The sequence below is a fragment of the Tachypleus tridentatus genome, chromosome 1 (assembly GCF_004210375.1).
Source record: "Tachypleus tridentatus isolate NWPU-2018 chromosome 1, ASM421037v1, whole genome shotgun sequence".
In the NCBI taxonomy this organism is placed as follows: domain Eukaryota; kingdom Metazoa; phylum Arthropoda; class Merostomata; order Xiphosura; family Limulidae; genus Tachypleus; species Tachypleus tridentatus.
In genome coordinates this window covers 134,340,668-134,363,014 of record NC_134825.1, presented here as the reverse complement: position 1 = coordinate 134,363,014, position 22,347 = coordinate 134,340,668, and the positions used below count along the sequence as shown (strand labels likewise).

At 33.3% G+C, this 22,347-nt stretch overlaps 1 protein-coding gene and 1 pseudogene across 2 annotated transcripts in view; both read left to right on the top strand.

Annotated features, from left to right (window-relative positions):
• Positions 1 to 20,786, top strand: part of LOC143224799 (sucrase-isomaltase, intestinal-like) — a 97,511-nt pseudogene extending 76,725 nt beyond the window's left edge. The window contains exons 22-25 of the transcript XR_013013445.1: positions 880 to 965; positions 5,725 to 5,774; positions 10,080 to 10,232; positions 19,769 to 20,786. The product of XR_013013445.1 is annotated as a sucrase-isomaltase, intestinal-like (transcript). The remainder of the gene's footprint in view (positions 1 to 879; positions 966 to 5,724; positions 5,775 to 10,079; positions 10,233 to 19,768) is intronic.
• On the top strand, positions 4,218 to 4,721 carry LOC143233178 (general transcription factor II-I repeat domain-containing protein 2-like). The gene has a single exon (XM_076469144.1). The coding sequence runs from the start codon at positions 4,218 to 4,220 to the stop codon at positions 4,719 to 4,721; it is 504 nt and encodes a 167-aa protein (XP_076325259.1).
• Positions 20,787 to 22,347: the final 1,561 nt, after the last annotated feature.

Genomic DNA, 22,347 nt, shown 5'->3' with positions numbered 1-22,347 from the left:
GTACTTTCATGTAGTAATAAACGTAATACTTCAAGGTACTATAATATCAACAGCTGTACAGAAAAGAGGAAGAACCTCGCAAGAATAGACCTAAATACCAATAAAGAGTTCAAGGAAGATTGTAAAATTCGTAATGGACAATTTTTGGAGTCGAAACAGACGTATATTAGGCGAACGGACGAAAGAAAAGTTTTCACAAATAGGCGCTTTCGCAAAAGATAACTTTTATATAATGGACAAACGAAAAACTCACGGACAGGCTTTTCTGAAAGTAGACAAATTTGAGGAATCTGTCCATTCAAACGGCTTCACTCGTTAGTTCATTCATCGTTGTAACAGTTTCCGGTTTCCTGCCAGTTAAATTATGTAGTCATATACGAACGAGCGCACGATGAAAGCAATGATTTTTCTGGCGTCTTTTGGAAATGGAGATTATAATTAGACCTACCTCTGTTGAATCAGCTTATCCATTTTAGATGTGATATTTCATTGCAAAAAGAAAATGACGTAATGTAATTTATATAACGAGTCATTTTTAATATTAATTATTTTCTCAGAGTTTAGCAAATCCAAAAGCGATGAAAAATATGTTGCATATTGAGGGCGTTTTGCATCGAAATGGGTGGGGCTCTAACCCCAGGACACCACACCTATACCTGTTACTGATGCTTAATTAAATCTACAATATATTTTTATGCTGGAACAACTGTTTGAAGTTATGCTCGATTTTCATTAAATGCAACCTTCGACTTGTTAGATTAGTGCGTGTTGTTTAAGTAATTTCTCTTTTCATTCTTGATATATGTTTTTAGATATCATATATTAAACTATTAATCACTATTAATCAAAGCTAAATGAGTAAATATTATATTTATTTAGCCGTCAGAATCCATTTACATTACGTGTTTATCCACAAGATGGGCATGCTAAAGGTGACCTCTACTGGGACGATGGAGAAGCTAAAGGTGAGCTAAGAAGCTACAAAAGTATTAAAGAAATAAATATAGAATAGATCCATGGCAGTTTTATACATTATTCACTGTACTCCAACTAAGCATTAGTGGTAAAATGCTAAATGATAAATTATACATTTGTGGGTACGATATAGTTTATGGGATATATATTATGTGAGTTACTACGTTTAAGCTGTATTGGCATTTGCAACTTTCTGTGGATATGATACTCGTAAATAAAATATCATAATCGTACTTTTTGAAAAGTTTTACTTCACAATATATATAAAAAATAAAAACGTTTGACGTCTTCATATATCAATATAATTAATAATAATTAGCAATCATTCATAATGTTAAGTTTTAAAACATGGAATTAATTAGAATTGCATTATTTACAAATTAATTGATACATTAAAGCCAGTCTTTCTAAAAACGTTCGATCATCGTTGGTTATGATAGGTTTTTCATTCAGTAATTTACATTTGCTCAAGTCTATCTTGATAACATATTTTAAAGTTAACGGAAATATTGCAAGTGTTTTATTTATTTATATAAAATAAACAAATCACATTAGCATATCTCAGAACGGTTGGTGTGAATATTAACACTTTATTGATAAGGAGAGAACAACATTTCGACCATCCTAGGTAATCAAGAAATCACATTAACTTTGCATTCTGTATCTTTAGGGCAAAGAGGAAACATTTGTAAGTTATAAGTATATTATAATTATTACATGTCATATTAGGATCAGGGAATTAGGATCGTTAGATAACTAGTAATATACTAAAAAAAAAAGGATACTGTTTTTTGAAGTTCATTTGAAACATTTCAGTACATGTAACTAAGGTTAGCGTTAATAACTTTTGAGGGCCCGGCATGGTCAAGCGAGTTAAAGCGTTCGACTCATAATCCGAGGGTCGAGTGTTCAAATCCCAGTCGCACCAAACATCCTCCCCTTTCAAGCGTGGGGTTGTTATCAAGTCTACGAGGGCTGTTAAAAAAAATACGCGGACTGACGTTATAAAACAAAATGTACTTTATTTAGAAGTTACAGGTCTGGGACCCCTTCAAAGTACTCTCCTCCCCAACGCACACACTTATCCCAACGGTGTTTCCACTTGTTGAAACAGTCCTGGTACGCTTCTTCTGTAATGTCCTCCAGCTCCTTCGTCGCATTTGCCTTAATCTCGGGAATCGTCTCAAATCTTTTTCCTTTCAAGGGTCTTTTGAGTTTGGGGAACAAAAAAAATCGCAAGGAGCAAGGTCAGGTGGGTGGGGAAGAACAGTGATCGAGTGTTTGGCCAAAAACTCATGAGTTCTGAGGCACAAATTTCGCAGCAACGCGAAGCATCTTCAATTTTTCGGTCAAAATCTCGTAACAAGATCCAACTGATATCCCACACTCTTCAGCAAGCTCCCTGACAGTCAGACGTCGATTTGCTCGCACCAGGGTGTTGATTTTGTCGACGTGTGGGTCGTCAGTTGACGTGGAAGAACGTCCAGGACGCTCATCATCTTCAATGGACTGTCGACCATCCTTAAAACGTTCATGCCACTTGAAACATGCCGTACGCTTCATAGCAACATCACCGTAAGCCGTGTTAAGCATAGCAAAAGTTTCAGTCGCAGATTTTCCAAGTTTAACACAAAATTTCACAGCAAGTCGTTGCTCATTCATTCTGAAATCCGCCAAACGAAAAAAATCGCACTTCACTTTAAACCGCGTAGCTAATACACAAATGAAGATATCTGCAATCGGGAAATGGTGTCGTAATCAGCTGATCTGTGCAAACCTAGCGACACCAAGCGGATTCCCCTGGAACCAACTGGAGCCGCGCAATTCAAACAGTCCGCGTATTTTTTTATCATACCTCGTGTCTTGATAACATAGTTTAAAGTTAAAGTTTTTTATATAAGTTATTTATATAAAATAAACAAATGAACAAGTTGGTAAAAGTAGCCCACGAGTTGGCGGTGGGTGGTGATGACTAGCTGTCTTCCCTTTGGTCTTACACTACTAAATTAGGGACAGCTAGCGCAGATAGCCCTCGAGTAGTTTTGCGCGAAATTCAAAAATAACAAATAACTTTCGAATAAGTACACGTACTTATAATTAAGATTAAAATAATAATTTATAATCATTAATAAGTATACTTTAGTAGTACTAATTAACAAGACATAGTTGGGAAAAACAATCATCAGCGTTGTAAGAACTGAATCAACATTATAATATCTGCAGGGGTCTCCGAACTACGACCCGCGGGCCACATCTGGCCCGTCAACAGTTTATTAAAGTAATAATATAATTTTTCAATATTATATAAAAAAACAAACCTAATTGATCAAAAGCCAATCTAGTTACAGTACGACCCGCCAACAGTTCTTTAAAAATGAAAATGATATTATTACATCGAAAAATGAAACGTAATTGATTAAAAACCAGTCTAGATACGATACATTTTTCTCTTTGATGGTAACGTCATATTACATAGTATTGCGTCATCTCACTTATTGATCCCAGTGTCCCGAAGCAACGTGTTTCTTTCCACGCCTACCCCATGTACCTGTGTGTGTCAATGAATGCTATTGTTTATTTCATGTTCGAGTTCATAACTATTCCTAGTTATTATGGCAGAACAAGGGGGAGAAGAGAAAAGTTGAGTCTAAATGTGTTTTTAGAGAACAGTGGAGTGTGGACTACTTCGTTAATGAATCACGTAACAAAGCGTTGTACGTAATATGCAATGAGATTATCTCAGTGCTAAAAAAATACATTACCAAACCAAGTACTCATCAAACTATTCTTAGTTCACGGGAAAGCTACTTTCAGACAAATTCGAAACCTCGAAACATAACTTATCGTCACAAAAGTTTGTATTTAAGAGGAAGAAAGCTGAAAATGAAGCTACAAGAGCAAGTTTCTGAGTGACACACCTGTTAGCCAAGCGAAGAAAACCATTTACTGATGGCGAGATAATTAAATTATGTATAATTGAAGCAGCCGAATAAATATACCCAGAAAAATGTAGACTAATATAAGAGTATTATCATTTTGGTGAAAATAGTTGTTCGTATAGTCGAGGACTAGAAGCAATATTGTGTCTCAGCTGAAAAACAAGGCTAAAGAGTTCGAATGCTTTTTCATCGTGCTTGACGAGTCAACATATGTGTCTGACACTTCAGAGTTGCTGTTATTTATTCGCGGATTCAGTATTAATTTTGAAGTGACTAAAGAATTAGCTTCTGTGCATAATATGCATGGTACAACCACAGGTGAGAACATTTTCAAAGAGGTCGAAAAAATCACTAACTCAGTACAACCTGGAATGGGAACGACAGAAGTGCGTTGCAACAGATGATGGTAAAAATATGTATTGTGCAGGAAAAGGTTTAGTTGGGCAAATTTACAAAGCTGTTGAAAGTGCAGATTGTTTCAAGCCTGTGGTTCTTCACTGCATTATTCAACAGCAGCCATTATGTGGAAAATATCTGAATCTGTCATGTTTCATGGAACATGTAGTTTCAACAGTGAACTTCATTTGCTCTCATGGACTCATCCATCGTCAATTCCGTGAATTTTTGACGTTAATAGAAGCAACATATTCCGACTTGCTCTACCACACTTCAGTTCAATGGCTTAACTGTGGGAAGGCTATGTCGCAATTTTTTGAGCTTAGAAATATGATTGAAATATTCTTAAATGAAGAGACCCGCCCTCAACCTTTACTCACAAACAATGAATGGAATGGCTTTGGAAATTAGTTATCTGTAGACTTGACCATGTACCTGAATTAATTCATTCTTAGATTAAGAAGCGAAACCACGCTTATCTGCGATGTGTACACCGAGGTGAAAGCATTTTGCAAACACTAATTCTTTTTGAGTCCCAATTGATGATGACTTGTTTCGCACACTTTCGATGTTGTGAAAAGTTCAAGCAGGAAGCGGGATTCCCATTCCCATGCAGGTTTGCACAAGATATCTTTTCTGACCTGAAACTATAGTTCAAGGAGCATTTTTCTGATCTTGATGTGAGTGCAACAGAAATAAGGATCTTCCAAAACCCATTTGATTGTGTTGTAGTTGAACTGTCAGCTAAAGTTCAAATGAAAGTGATTGATCTGCAATCCAACGACATGTTGAAAGACAAATACCAAGAAGAGAACTGTTAGAGTTCTATCAATGCATTTCAAATAATCATTATGTTCGTTTAAAACTTTTCTCGTGGATTTATTTCAGTTTTTTAAACTATCTGTTTCTGTGAAAAGATATTTTCAAAGATAAAAGTACGTAAAATCTAGTTACAAATAAGCTTTATCTGACGAGCATTTGCAATTACTTTTGAAGATAGGGAGCACTAACTTTGAACTTTATTTAAGTGTAATTTGGTAGAAAGAATCAGTTTCCTGCTTCTCACTAATGCTAAAAAAAGATGATTATGCATCTTAAATATTTTTAGTATGTGTTCTTGTGATAAATAAATTAGTGATGTTGTATTCTAATCATGTGTGCATTCCTACCTAATTTTATCACGACCACTCCGGCCCGCGAAGCCTAAAAAACTTGGTTTACTGTATACGTGTACGTTTGGAAATACCCAAATACAGAAGTACACAGATGTAGTGTACCTACAGATATACAATCAGTTTTATACGCAGCATTGTATTTTAATTGTCACCGAAAATTTTCCAATCATTTTAGATAATACGTGATTAACGAAACTTGTATCATGTATGTGATGTAAATCTTGTGTTTCTTTTTTCAGACCCTCTCCAATCAAACAATTATTACTACTTCACGTTTGAACTAAGAAAGGTAATGTTTTATGCATACCACGTTTCAGTACTTTTATTCTGTCCTCTCAGACTAACTTGAGTAATTGTTACCATCCTTTTATAGTTAATTAAACTGTTTAATTGTTTATATTAAGTGTTACCGTCGTTGTACAGCTAGTGAAATTATTTGATTGCGGATACTAAAGGTAGCCATCCCTGTATCTTGTATAGCTAGTGAATCTGTTTAATTGTGGATGTTAAGTATTATCATCCTTGTATAGTTAGTGAAACTGATTAAATGTGAGTACCACGTGTAGCCATCGTTGTGTAGCTGGTAAAACTACTGAAGTGTGAATACTGAGTGCAGCCAAAAATTAGTTTCTATCAATCCGAATCATTTGAGGTCGAAAATGTCTGAATATTAATTAATTTAAAATAGTCAATGTACTAAAACGTCTCTGCTGAAGAAATATCTCAAGAAATTGCCGACTCGTTTGTTTGTTTGTTTTGTTTTCAAATTGAACATAAAACTACACAATGCTCTGCTCACCACGGATATCAAAACCCTGTTTCTAACGGTGTGAGTCATCTGAGAGGGTCAACTCTTTGAATGCTCTCCATACATTATAACTGTAAACTAATATTAAACCAAGTAGTTGTAGTTCTTTGTAGTTCTAAAGCCTTTGAAATTCGAATGTTTTTGAACGCTTTAAAAATGTGACTTTCTGTACATTTTTGAAGTGATTTCATTTAGAAGCATTCACGTAGCAAAAATATATTACTGTGGCGTTTTTGTTTCCTTTAACAACTGGATAGATCTTATCTTAATCTGACGAGATTGTGTTTCCCAGCTGTTGATCAACGTTAGTTTATGTCCAAGAAGAGCATACACAGGAATATTACTTTCTATGCCAGGCCCGTTCAGAGAATGCTTGAAGGAGGGGGGTTAATTTGTGAGATTGAAAACCTACAAGTATTGTGCAAGATTAAGAGAAAGGGGTATGTTAATGCTATGGGTACTTAAAATAATGCTTCTTAGAAAACTTGTAAAAAAACAAATTAGTATGAGATTAAAGATAGAAGCAATTCTGCATAAAATATAGATTAAACAATTGCATGGCCATTCACATAAACTGTAAACATCCAATGAAAAGTTGATAAATCTTCATTTTGTTGCAACACTGCATGGGGAGCTAGACTTAAATTAGTATAAATATATATTCGTTATTATATAGTAAAGTACTAACTTATCTTCATGTATAGTAGTTATTAACTGCTAAATTATATTTGTAATTCAAACATTATACTTAATAAAAGCTTTTATAGACGTTACGTATGTACCACTGAAATAACATTTTAGTCCGCTCTATTCCACTGGGGCACTTTTTCTTAAATAACTTGCATAGAGTTTAATGTTGAGGTTACTATCGTAACGATTATGTGTTAAACTAGAGCACTCAGTCCTTCTTCGGGCTGTACACATGTTAAGTAATTACTTAACAAGAGGAGAGCAGATACGTACCGAACGTTCACATGAACTTAGTGTGAGGAAGAGTTTCAGTAAGATAAAGCTGTTTGGTAGGCTGAAGCAAACAGCCAATGTTTAAGGCCTGTCCTGGAGAGGTAAGACCGGATTAAGGGTTTTATTAGTCCTAGGCTTTTCAACATACAGAGGCTCCCTTGAGACAGAACCTCTACGTGCAATACGTTTATAGTAATACCTTGAGGCACCTTAATTAGTGGTGAGGCCCTGGGCTTCAGCCCGGTAAACCCATGCCTTAATCCGGGGTTGTGGAGAGGTATAGAAAGCGATTTTGTTTATCATCAATGAAATTATTCAGGATTTGGCAAATCTTTTCTGTTAAAGTCTAGTGTGTATGATATGAGATAGTAAATTCTTGTGTGAGTTTGATGGTATAAGCCTCTAAACTGATGCTGCTAGCTGTACATACACATACAATCTGGAGGAAAGATTACTGATAACGTAGCCAAGAAAAAGAATGGTTACTGTTTTTATAAAGTAATCTTCCACAGAACTGTACTTTGCATTTGCACATTGGGTTTGTTGTTGACTAACTCGTAGCATGCTAATATTAATATCAGATTTGTTTTTAGTATTACTGTTGTTCTTGAAGATGGGATGTGAATAATCGGCTATGTTCACTCCTAGTGAAATTAGTTGTTTACAAAATTGTTATATTAGGGAAACACCAGAAATAGTGTCTTGGCTTGAACCTTGTAAATTTACAAAAAATTCTTTCAAATGTTAAAGCTGTTAAACAAAAACAATTTCAAAGGATTCCATATTTTTAGGTAAGTAATGGTATTTTTTTAATCTTCAGTAGCCTAATTCGATGAAACTGAGAAAATTGTTTAAAGTTTGTTTCTAATTAAGCACAAAGCTGCACTGTCGGCTATCTGTGTTCTGCCCACCATTGGTATTGATACCAGGTTTCTAGCATTGCAAGTCCACAGACATACTGCTGGGGCATTATTTAAAGCTTTGAATACAATTGAGGTAACCAGCAGTTTAAATAACATTTGTAAATATGTTTGACTTGATTCAGTATATTATCTTAAAGACAAATGAATTGCTGTTTGTTTATTGTTAAAGTTTATTGCAAATAAATCAGACACTTACTTTCTTTGTATCAAGCTATCTCTTAAATAATGTCCGATTTTAGGTTCAGAGAAAGAGAAAGGATTTCAAGTGCTTTTAATGTTATTTAGTCAATAATGTATGTTCCATTATTATTAATTACTACCTACCAGCGATTCTCAGCTTCTCAATGCCACTTGTATAAGATTCTTGGGGTTTGAAGGAAAAGAATTTAGAAATGTTTTGACATCTTCATACGTTTCAAGCTCTTTTCCATCAAACTAGTTCTTCAAACTTTGAAATGTATTATAATCAGATGGGGCAAGGTGTGGAGAATAAGGAGGATCTGGAAGTTTTTCCCAGTCTATTTCTTCAATCTTTGCAGATGTGATCCTTGCTTTATGGGGCCGTGCATTATCCAGTGCAATGTTCAGGTTCTCTAATTGTTAACAATAGAAGTTTGATGTAATCGATACATTGTGTGGCAACACCAACAGTATCCACCAAACACTTAACAAGACTTTCCTAGGGTGGAGGTCCATTTTGGGTTGTGCTTTAGCCAGTTTACCTGCACTGAGTCATTGTCTGCAGTGCTTAATATTTTTAAAATGTATCCATTTTTCATCTCCAGTCACTAAACCTGTCCAAAAATGTTGAGTTACCTTCATGAGAGTGCAGAGAAGTGCATATGTCCACTCTTGTTCTAAGGTTGGCTCCTGTCAAACCATGGGGGACCCATTTTCCATGTTTTGACATCTTTCCAAGCTGTTGAATTAGGATTCTTCATAAGGGTTTATTTGAGTAATGTTCTGAAAAAGTGGAGTTGGGTTAATTTCTTTTATTTATCTGAACATTTTTATACATGCCCTACTACATATTTTAGTCATTAAAGCCTTCTACAAAGACAGAAATGGTAATGCACTTTCTGTATTAAAGTTTTGGACATTACTTATGAGATGACCTGATAGTTAAGCATAAAACTAAACAATGGGCTGTCTGTACTTTGCCCACTACGAGTATTGAAACAAAGTTTCTAGTGTTGTAAGTTCGCTGGTATACTGTTTTGCCATTGAAGCCTTTTGTAAAAAATCTGGCCTACAAAACCTGACAGTTAGCAATACAGCTTTGAACTTCCAATTACAAAGTGTCAACAGTAGCCATTGCATGCAACTGTTTCAAATAAAAAAATGTTAATGCTTCATGAGAAGAATGTAGACCATGTAATGGCCATCTCTGTAACCCTTCCCCACTCTCCTATAATTTTTATATAAAAGCTTAGTAAAAATTATATCTCTAATTTTTGTCATTTTTTGTGATTTGTTTTCATAGAATAGCAATAAGAGTTAACTTTTGAACAGTTTTGTCATAACATAAATGTTTGAGACAGTAGCTGTTTCGTATTTCCTGCCGATTTCCCCCACCCTTTTTTTCTTTTTAACTTGTTGGGTGTATTTTAGACAGTATAACTATATTCAACAGTTATTACTTGATTAAATATTACTTGATGATTAAATCAGATTCAGTAACCATACATATTCAATACTTTCTTAACAATGTTGAATTTCTCTTAAATTTTTCATTCTCTTACATTGAATTTTTTTTAAAATGAGTTTTAATATCTGTGTATTTAAAAACAATCTAGACATTATTTCATTAACTATTTGAAAAAGAATGGGTGGTTTGTTTAATAGTGTGAATATAGAATCATTGTTGTAATTATATGTGTTAATTTTTTTTCCATCTTAGCAAACACTGATTATAACTAAAATGGTATTCTCGAAAGACCCCGTACATATCAGTCGTTTGAATAATATTTATATATTTGATGTGGCTGACAAGCCTACAACAGTGACTTTCAATGGAAAAACGATAGTGAGTAAATATGTGGAAGCTCTCATGGTAAGCAGGAAATATTTTATTATTTTCTTGTATTTATACATTAATTTTAAAACTTTTGTAGTATCTGAAACAAACTTCTTATGTTTGTTAGTTTTTTCCTTCAAAGTTAGTAAACTGGCTATTTCTTCGATTATGTTTAAGGCTACTAAAAGAACGGTAAGTTTATCAATGCATTATGTGAAGACAATGAATATTCTCTTGTTTTTGGTTTTACTACATAAGTTATAAAAAAAACATGTTTTTATTTATTTGTACTCTTTCTTAATCATGTTAAATACATCCAGCTTCAATAAAAATATTTAAGTTTAAATAAGTTTTTTTCCTGTTTCTTAAACTGTGCACTAACAACTTCATCTTTTTGTGTTTCATAAACTGATTCCAGTTGTTCACAAATATAAACACTTGTTCAAGCTCTGCTAAAATGTCTTGTTTTATCTCTCCTGATTTTATAAACATCTAAAGATCTGTCATTGTGTAAATACTGCAGTAATTTATTGTTATTATATGTAACAAATAATTCTAACATTTGATTTTAAGTTTAACAGTTTCCTAACAGCTATTAGGAAAAGGAGAATGTATCCCATTTATTAAGTGAGCTTAAAAGTTACGAAGGAGTGACTTAGTAACTACATAGTACAGAGTACAAAAATAAAAGAATAGCTGAAATGCTTAATTATGAGTGATACAATTTTTCTTCGATATTTAAAAATAAAACTTTCAATGGGGCTCAACAAGTGAACATTAAATTTTGAATTTCAAGCTATACTAATAAAAGGTTTGAGTTAAAAACAACTCCAAGGGTTTCAACATGGTAGTGTTATATAAACTGTTTTTTTCCTCTGCTTATGTTTAATTTCTTTGCTACACAGTTTTGTTTGTGTAAATTACTGAACATATGACTTTCACATAATAATAACATACATATTCTATAAACAGATTTAAACTGTAGTATTAAGCATTACTCTTTACAGAATAATTGAGATGAGAAGTTAGTTTTACTAATGGTATAATTATTCAGACTATTATTCCTAATAATTATACCATTAAAATCTTTACAGTAGTTGAGTACATTATATTTTGAAAAGTGTGGAGTATAACCACATTGTTGCAACCCATGTTGCCACTTCTGTTGATTCTCTGTCTAAATAGCTTGTGCTTTTTGACAATAATCTGTAATGCAAAGAATAATACCTCTAGAACATGCTACTCTTCCTGATACACTTTCTACAGGTCATACATAAGTATAGTGGTTTCCTTGTGCCACTTTCAACAGTCTGATCACATAATTAGTTGACTCAATCCTATTTGTGAAACAAAGCCCTATCTTCATAAACCAGGTTGGCTTCGTTCACACATAAAGTTAATATTTTTGTGTGGTATGAAAGTTATTGGTCTGATAATAAGCAGAGTTCATCTTCATCTTTGTATCCATTCTCTCCTGCTAAATTGCCCCTGGCATTGTATCCTTCATACTCCTACGTATCATTGCCTGGTACATGTGGACAGCTTTTGCCTTTGATCATTGTGTTTGTGAATTCTCACCTGTTGCATGCTTCTTTCTGGATTGTAGTGATGTCCAAGTTGATCCATATTCTTATGTTCCCCATTATCACTAACAATAAAGAATATTATTATATTGGAAATTCTAAATCCTTGGTCTCAACTATATCTCATCTTATTTTACATCGGAATGCCACACAACTTTCCAAAATCAAATTAATTTTCTGTGGCATTACATTTTTAATAATAATAAAAAAATTAACACAATAAAAGTACTAATAATTTAATAACTACAAATATTTATGATGTTCAGATTTGTTTTAGAGGTACATAAAGATCTGGATAAATATAACATTTGCCAGTTTTAATTCTTGAAGAGTAATAAACATATATTTTGCATAATGAACAAACTATGTAAAGAGAAAAAGATTACAGCATCTTTTTTTTTATTCTTTCTACAACACTGCTGTTTTATTTTATTGAAAACAAGAATATATACAGTATGGATTGTCATTGAAATAAAAGTAATTAGTCTGTTAATACTCCACTAATACAATTTTATGCAAATTCCCATGAAATCATTTCTCTGTTTGAACTTCAAAACAATTAAAATACAAGTATATTTAAAAACCTAATCTAAATTTTACTTCAAACCTAGCATGCCTCTTATATTAATGTGGTATATTTAAGTGAAACTAAATTAAATTTAGAACTATTTTAGATTACTTCAGATAGCAGGAGATTCACTCAAGATTTCTGTTATGGAGCAACAGCAAGCCTCTTATTAAGTGAGCAAATATATAATATTTCATGAGACTGAGTGTGAAATGCAAAACAAAATGCATTATATTTATTATATACTAAATGTGTGTATTTGCTTAAATATTAAACAAGACCATCACTCTGGCTGAGTACTTTTAGTTGTTATCTATTCAGGATGCTGCTCAATATATACTCATCCCAAAGAATGGTCCATGCACTGACTAAATGCAAACTTGTTGAGCATAAAATAAAATTAGGATTTAACCAGAGTGACTAATGCCACCAATGTGCTGGTCATTTCATTATTATTTAAGTGAGAATGCAGTCTTTACGTATCATCTGAGTAATGGGCACTGTTTACAGACATTGCTTTTGACATTTTTGCATAATGTGTAGTTTTGCACAATATATTCTTTGAGTGGAACAGATAACATTAACTTCAAGAACAACAAAAGAACAAATGTAACTTATTAAATCCACTTAATGGTTTTCTATACAGAACAACTGGTAAATTCAGAATAATTATTATAAAATGCAAATGCCTGTGATATTCAGATACCACACTTCCTGTCATCCTTACTTCAGGCTTGTCCTACTAAAGCTGATGATTAACTTGAATTTTACAGCTACTGATCTTTAAAGCTGTACTTTGGTTGAGAGTTGTTAACTTTTTCTTGTATGTGAAATAACTTGCATACTATACATGTGCCATAATCCTTAGAAAAGAAAATGCAACAAAAATACTCTTAAACTAAAAATCATATTACTTAATCAACATCCCTTTGACTTCACTTAGTAATATACCACTTAATAATATGCCATGATAAAATTATAAATAAAACCAAAATCCCTTTAACAGAAAGATATACTGAGACATAAGAACCTTTTGATGAAAGAAAATATGACTTCACAAAAAATACCATTTCAACCAAAACTAATACATGCAATACAAAAAATAGACATTTTATTAAAGTGTACAGAAGAATCCCTTTAACAATGACATGCACATATGCACCAAAAGATCATAATTATAGTCTTAATTATGTTATCTAGGCAGCACTTGCACCAGAGTCAGAGTGCTGGTGATAGTGGTTGGTGTAGTTTTTGGCATGTAAATCCTTGGCTATCATTAAGGGAGCTCCAAGGCTTTTTTTTTTTTTTTTGCCTGGGATCCAGTGATCTCTGTTACATTTCTGGTCGACTATTAAGGTGGTTAAACTCGATAACCTTGAAAGTTCTTGGAGTAGTTACAGATGGTGGTGTCATTAGTAATACTTACTATCCAGCTGGCTCTGTACTTTGTGTTGTCTTGATCTATTGGACTCACTTGTGAGGGTGATTAGATGTTCTAGTCAACCATGTTTTTGTTTTGTTTTTCTTGTTGGTTAGTCACTCTTGGAGATGATTTTAACTCCAAGTCTCATCAGTTTAGAAAGTACTAGTCTCAATGGAGGTAAGCACTTAGTTGGTGTTTGTACCTCATGAATGTCAGACATATATCAATGAAACATCTTAAAGGTTTTCATGTCAGAAACATTTACTGTTTCTCTTTCTTTACTGTTTAATGTTCTAGTAGTTAATGACTGTATCTTAACTGAACTGGTATTGATGGGCAATCTGTGACTTGGTCTCTGATATTCTGTCTGATGAAGTCTCAAGGTCTGTAGGTTTTGAACTACTAAGTTGGTCAGCCATCCATCCTGGGAGAACTTGGTATCTTGTCAAGAATTTGCTAGATTTTATTTGTTTAGCACCAGGCTGATATAGTTGCAATTCACTTAATGGGAAGCTAGCTAGCTGTGTGTTTTTCACTGACCACATGTCAAGCTTTTTCCTACGAAAGTTATATAATATTTTTGTAAAAATACTAATGTTTGATGTGAACCTATATGCCAGTCACTTCAGTCATGGGTTAAAATTATTCCATACTTGCATTTTCCCTTATTATTCTCTGAACTTTATTCAAGTTGTACCCATTTCTATTAGGAATTGACTCTTACAGATGTGAAAATAACAAATTGCTGTTTGTTACTGGCAGACAAAAAAAAATTTAAAAAATAGATTTTACTGGCAACATATCACTTTCTTTTGCCTCTTTTGGTTTCCTTTACTCTCTTTCATATCCCAGTCTTCTCTCTTTTTTTATTGAACTTGAGAGAGTTTGAGAGAGGAGTATAAAAAGACTACAAGAACCACTGAAAAGTCTTCTTACTAGTTGAATTTAGAAAGGTGGCTTTTCTCCTCTGTGCACTTTAACCATTTACTAATGACATAGGATGCTGTGATCACCTAATTCGTTAGGGATTAACCAAAGGTCAATTACTTTTTCACACTGTCTTAACTTCAGCCAATGTTATTGCATATCTAGTTTCATAACATCAAGAAATATTTCTATGGCAGTGACATGTGCTCATGATGTGACTGGTCATGTAGTATATATAGCTCAGTCCACATATCTTTTCTCCACTTGACCTTTTACCATGTTGCCCTCTTTTGACACTCCTGTGACAACAGACAACATGCTTATTCTAAAACTGGATCTAACACAGACACTGGCTTGGATGAAGCATTGTAAACTTTTATTTCTGACCTTTAGGATACAGCAAAACGTGTGTGTGTATATATATATATAATTTATTTTAGTTACAATTTTAGTATTATTTATAATGCAGTTTACAAAGTTTCACTACTTGGATATTGCTTTCTGCTCTTCTCTAAACCTTTTTACAGTCTGCATTTTCATACACCTTATACTGTTTCTTGTACAAAAACAATGTTAATAAAATATTTTTAAACCAATATTTTTTTCTGTATCATTGAAAGCATTTTAACACAATGAAATAAAACCCTGGGCCACAGAGTTTGTATTTATTATGACAGTTGGGTTACTGGCTTAGAATTTCATGTCCTACTGAAATACTTCACCCACTGGACCCTGTTAACACTTTGATTAAATCCAGTTGAAATACCTTGCACCACTGTTACCAAAACATCAAAACTATTTCTCTTGGACATAGTGTCTGTACCTAAATTACCATTATTCTTCTATGAAAATTTTCAACTTGCCTAGTATGCCACTGTTAAAATTCAAACATTTTCTCACAAGTATTAATAATGCAAGCACCGTATCTTCAAATAATACCTTATAGGTCAGTAAATTGTGATCATAGTTAACTTCATATCGCAAAGCTTTTTGTTTGTTTTACATCCAGATGAAATCCTTTTCTTGTTTGTTTCTATTAACATCTTGCATAATAGTTGTGTTCATTATATAATTGATTCATTTACATTACAAACATGTAATGTTCATAAATACAGTCGGGACCATACACGCATTTTAGGTGTGTGCACAGTCATATATATTTATCTCGACTGCATGTCGTTAAGTCCAGTAATAGCTTTGAGCACACCACCCCTGGCTTCCATTTAAATTATGTCATAATTATCTCAGGGTAATTTCCAAAAATACTGTTGGTAGCTATAATTTAGTAAAGCTTTATCATCTGTAAGCTCTCAAACTTGTGCATTATCCTTTTCAGATATCACAAAATAAACAAACACTGACCAAATTCAGCTAAACTAAGATATTTCACCCAAAGTTCTTGTAAGCAAAGATTAAATCTTTGTGACATTATTATAAAGTACATCAGTATACTCTTAAATGAAATGCAAACATATGTAGATAAGTAATTTATCTTTTAAGTGACCCAGCAACAAGATAAGACGTTTCTCACAAAAATGTCTCTGAAATTTAAACTTGTAAAATTGTGGTAAATCAGACAACAAATGTCACATAGCTTAATGAATTGTGTTTATGAGCTCCTGGGTAGCATACTTAGTTGTGCAAACTGTTGATACACAAGCTATTACATTTACTGGTACCAGTTGTCCTAAAATATGTTAATAAAGTGACTATTTGAAAATTACTTGTACTGGAACTGTGCTCAACAGCTTGGAAAATACTGGTCACAAAGCCTTTTCATTCCTACTAAGGATGTGATCAACAAACTGTTTTTCATCATGGTAATCAAGTGGAAATCACATCCTGCAGTGTATACATACATGGTGAACCTTACTTGAGTGCTCTACCTGATGATTGTTCTACATGGTTTTTTTTTTGTTTAATCCTAGCTATACCCATCAGGAGACCATTGTTATCAGTTCTGTGTACCACCACAGTTGAGTCTTGCCTCTACATCCAATGCTACTTTATCTGTCTCTTTACAAACAGCCAGATAAGTACTCTCAGCACTTTCCTACCTATCCTTTAGGTTGGAGTGAGATAAGAGGGTGATTTCCTATTTCTCTGACATAACTGAACCCTCTTCTTAGTTATGATTAACAGTTAGTTCACTAGAGGTTCATCAGTCATGCATGGATACAACTGATGAGTGTTTAGTGCATGCTTTCAAATACCCTTTGGGCACTGTAACTCTTATGCTAATAGGTTGAGTCTATGGATCATATGTAATCTTGCCCAACTGAGCCAAGAGGTTTTCATACTGCTAGCACAATCAATTTTCACTTTGGTATATTTATTCATTCACTATCACATGTAATGCTTCTATTATGTAATGGCCTGTTCTAGTTGTCAGTTTGCAAACATGTGCATGTTGACTAATGTAGAACTTAACCAATTCACTCTAGGTAAGGAACCATACATCACTTATGTAAGGAATAAAACTTCTCAATATGAAATGAGTATATACAAGTGGCTTCTTTTCATCTCTGGAAATAGACCATCAAAATAACTAGGATTATTCTGCATTTAAAAAAACAACAAAAAATACACCCCAACAATGGATTTCTTACATTTTCTCAACTTAAACCAGTGTTATCTTGTACCTAACCTCAAAACATCAAGCAGTATTATTATGGAATTGCATGTGCTTATGCTGTAATTGGCCATATAACTTGTATCTTTGGTGCCCAGGAATTGCTCATTTTATAGGTCTTGTCTCCACTTCACTAGTACTTTTGTAACCATGTTATATTCTTTTCACATTCCAGTGACACCAGACACCTTGCTTACTGTAAAACTGGTTCTAACATGCACAGTATCAGAGCTGGCTCCCTCATCTGTGTGAATTGTTTCAAGTGCTTCACACTGAGCTATCCAGTGCTTGGACAGCATTTCAGCCACCAACTATAAGGATGTATCAACCATTAGATAAGCATTGGGTCACTTTGAGATGTAGTAAATTACCATGAGTATATACAGCTGGCCTTTTACCATCTTTGGAAGTAGACCATCAAAATAATCAGGATTATTCTGTGATTAAAAACAAAACACTTCAATAATGGATCTTTGATGGAGATTAATTTGTTTAGACTGAGTTTCTCTCTGGGTAGTATACACTGCAAAATATTCACTAGTTCTGAATGTCTTGACTCCAATGTAGCAAAAAAGAACCATTGTTGAACATGAGCAAAAGTACATGTGACACCTTGGTGCCCTCCAGTCTTTGTACCATTCAAACTTCTGGGAACCATTAGCAATAACCATTATTCATTAATTGATAAAAACAAGAAAGGAACTAGTAACTAGTCATAACAGAGCCAAAGGTTACATGTATCTGTGCTAGATTTTCAAACACACTTTGCTTTCTGACATTGTAAGGAGTGCCAGTGCTATATCTCTGCCCTTCAATTGCTCTTCCAAAACTTCCACAGAGTATTAATTGTAGTAACCATCTAGTAGCAGGATATTCTATTGCATAGTTTATCACTATTATAGCAGAAATGTTCGTAATCTTTAGAAGACATTCAGTGAATCTGATGAATCAGTCTTTTTGCATTTCCTTGTTCTAGATGTAGGTGATAATGTATAATTAATTGCTACTTTTACAACCATAGTTATCCAGAATACTACCTTCCTTCAGGTTTTTTAAAGTTTACTAGCCACTTGAGTGATGTAAACGTTCTAATATACATGCAACTTCAAAAGTGTTTTATAAGACAACAGCTGGAAGCAGTTCTTTGCATATGGTACTTGTGTTCATTAATAATTGATTTCAGTACAATCATTACAATAGTACTACAGCCTAGCATTAAATTTTGCAAGATTACCAATATAACATGATAATATTATCAATAAATATTTCCAGGACATGTTTTGGGTTGCTTCACATAAAATAACGTTTCACTGTATTGTACCATGTCTACTTTGAGAAGCTGTGAATCTATGACTGGCATACATGATTACAAATATTACTCCATTCTGTAACTGTAATAACACTACTCTAGTTTCACTATCACTGGCATTGGTGTATAGTAGGAAATTTGAATCCTAACATGGATATGTCAACATTGTAGCTTCTAGTAGTGCAATCTCCAGAGGTTGCAATGCTTGCTTGTATTCCTTACAACACCTGAAGAATATCTTCACCTTAATCAGAGCTAATAGTGGTAAGACAGTCCTGGAAAATTTAATCACAAACAGTTGAAAATGTGATATGAAACTAGGTAAATTGTAGACTCTTGTTTAATCATAGGTTCAGGACAACCTCGCACCACTGCTATTTTTGAAGGATCCGTGGAGACTTCTTCTTTATTTACAACCAAATGACCAAGAAATTGAAATTCCATATGCATGAACACTCATTTTTGTTTCAACTTCAAGACTTCATTTTGTATCAACTATAATATTATTTTCAGTATCTGAGCTATAGACTCAAACATGTAACCAAGCACTAGTTGTTGACTAGATTATGCACTTTGCCCATTACAGATGTGCTGTAATGTCAAATACCTTAACCAGGACTGGAAAGGCCAACTTCAGGTGACTAATGCTGACGTTTGAATTTGCCCATTTAGTCATCCTGGTGAGTTATAATAATTAAAATTATGCTACAGAAAGTCTTTTAAAACTTGTATTACTTTACTTTCTGAAAACGGCTATGACATCAAATAACTCAACCAGGATAGGAAAGGCCAACTTCAGGTGACTAATGGGTAAGTTTAAACATCAGCATTAGTCATCCTGGTGAGTTATAATAATTAAAATTATGCTACAGAAAGTCCTTTACAACTTGTGTTACTGTAGTTTCTCTCTTACTGCTGTAAACTAGATATTAAAACTGGATTTAATGCTATTTATGTTTTTAATTTAAAAATTAAACTTTGTTTTGTTTTACCTTAATTCCTTCTTACAAATTTTAATAATTTTACTTCAGTTTTTTTACTGAATGTTTGGCACAGATAGCCTAGTTGCTTTGTGCCATAAAATGCGAACAACAACAATACATAATACTTTACTTGTACTTTCTTTCCAGACACTGACCTTGAAAGTTGATATTGACTTGGAGACAACAGATGGGCCCTGGTTGTTGACTTGGGAAGAAGAGCTGGAAGGGCATCAGTTTTGAGATGTAGTCAGGAGATGTGTCAATTTTTATCTGTATATTATAGATTGACATGTAGAATAGGAGAGTTTATTTCATGTTGTTATAATAAGAATTGCATCAAAAAGACAAAATACTTTCTTTAGCACAATTTGTTTTGTAAAAACGTATACCTTTTATGTATTTAAAGTTTTTCATGTTTTATGTGAATTTCACGATTACAATCAAAGATATATTTTTACATATTTACATAACTGATTTAAAATTCACTTGAGGTCAAATCATGTTTTCAGAATTTGACTTCTTTTGTATTACATCAAGAAATCTTGGTGTTATGTTGTCAGAAAATGTGATGTGGTACCTAAAATCTAGAAATGTCAAGATAGTAGTATGATACTAGTATCGGATCTTGAAGCCATGGCACATTGTATCAATACATTGTCCAATATGATGTAATCTATGCATTTTCATGGAATTTTGCAAGTTTTCAGTAAACATTATAAGACTTTTGGACAGAAGAAATAAATTTCTAACTTTTTAAAAGTTTTACCAACTCCCATTTAGTTCATTAATCAAGCCTGAGAACTTGAAAAAGCACCTGAAAGTATAATGTTAGTAATATAGATAACAAGTTACAGAGAAGGATGTCAAACTTTGTAACAGACTGTTGGTAAAATCAACTTTATCTAGATGCGTAATGCATTGATTGCTAAGATAAACACTCTTATTAAAATTACTGTGCAAAAGTGTGTATGTGTATATATCTGTTCCATTGAAATTGCAGTGTTAGAGATTATGAGCCTTTTGTTATGTTTTTTTCCATTGTTAAATGAAGTTTAATATTCTGTGGCAAATATATGTAGTAAAATGTAAAACACAAGCCAGATGTGTGTTAAAACTTTTATAAACTGTTTACCATAAATAAAATTATAATATTATAATCTGTTCATCTAATGCTTTTTACTTGTTTTTTCTATTCATTTGTTGGTTGGTTTTGAATTTCATGCAAAGCAACATAAGAGCTATCTGCTCTAGGTCTCCCTAAGGTAGCAGTGAAAGACTTGAGTCCTGGGAAGACAGCTGATTGTGTCCTCCAACTGCCAACTCTTGGGCTACTCCTTTTACCAATGAACAGTGCAATTAATCAACTTGTAATAATGCCCCTACAACTGAAAGGTTGAGCAAACGTAGTGTGATGGTGACCCTCATAATACATGTCAAGTGCCCTAACCATTTTGGTCACTATCTAACACAATGTATAACATTCGCAATAGATTCATTGGACAGGAATCAAAGTTTAATATTAAATAACGGAATGACTACAGCAATAATGAACATTTAACATGTATGTTCACTAACAAACATTTAATTCTTGAATAAGCCCAGCATGGCCAGGTGTGTGAAGGCGTGTGACTCGTGATTTGAGGGTTGTGGGTTTGCATCTCCGTTGCGCCAAACATGCTCGCCCTTCCAGCCGTGGGGGCGTTATAATGTGACAGTCAATCCCACTATTCATTAGTAAAAGAGTAGCCCAAGTTGGTGGTGATGACTAGCTGTCTTCCCTCTAGTCTTACATTGCTAAATTAGGGAAGGCTAGCACAGATAGCCCTCGAGTAGCTTTGTGCAAAATTCATAAACAAATAAACAAAATTCTTGAATATTTCGGAATGTACATATTCCATCTCCAGCAAGCCATATTACACATGGTAAATTGTTAGGTGCAGACATGTTGTTTATCACAATGTATAACCTTTATGTTACTAGTGTTTACAAATGTCTTTATTTTCAATAATATTTAAGTACATATCTAAAGTGGCCTAGGAATGCCATTCTTTTAAAATAATTTTATGCAATCTTATGTATTTCATTAAAAAAAAAAAACAACTTATCCTAAACAGTTCTTTTTTTTGGGGAGGGGAACATTTATGTGCTTGAACTCGTATTATCCTAACAAAATTTAAAATCTAATATGTGGTGAAAAGGCCGTTAAACAGTTTGTACATTTGCTGAGAAACAGAACAGTATTTTATCATATAGTAGGCCAACATATTTTTTTCCTTATGTAGAACATTCCCTGAATGAGCTTATGACATGGATTAAATAAGTTATTTTTCTGGAATGTTAAGATATTTTTCTTTTGATAAAGGGAGTTTAAACATCTCAATTACATTTTCAGAATTACCATTTTAATTAAATGGATTTTTAATTACTCGTATTCAACAATTTTTCCATGTATGTTAATATAATACATCTAAACCCCAAATAGACACAAAAGTCCAACTAAACTAACAAAGGTGAATTTAAAATTATTAGTGATAATACACTCATTGAACTTTCTATATGGTATTCAGTATCATTAAAAATTCTCCAAACTCAATACTTGGAGAAATGTTGTTGTTGTTTTTTTAACTTTTTGTATATGTGAGTGGAGATGGGCAATGTCACTATCTTTCAGTAAAATAAAACAAACTGAAATATATGTATTGAAAAACAAGCAGTAAAGGCAAATG

Coding starts and splice junctions, on each gene's coding strand:
- LOC143233178 (XM_076469144.1), top strand. CDS start 4,218: ATGGTACAACCACAGGTGAGAACATTTTCAAAGAGGTCGAAAAAATCA.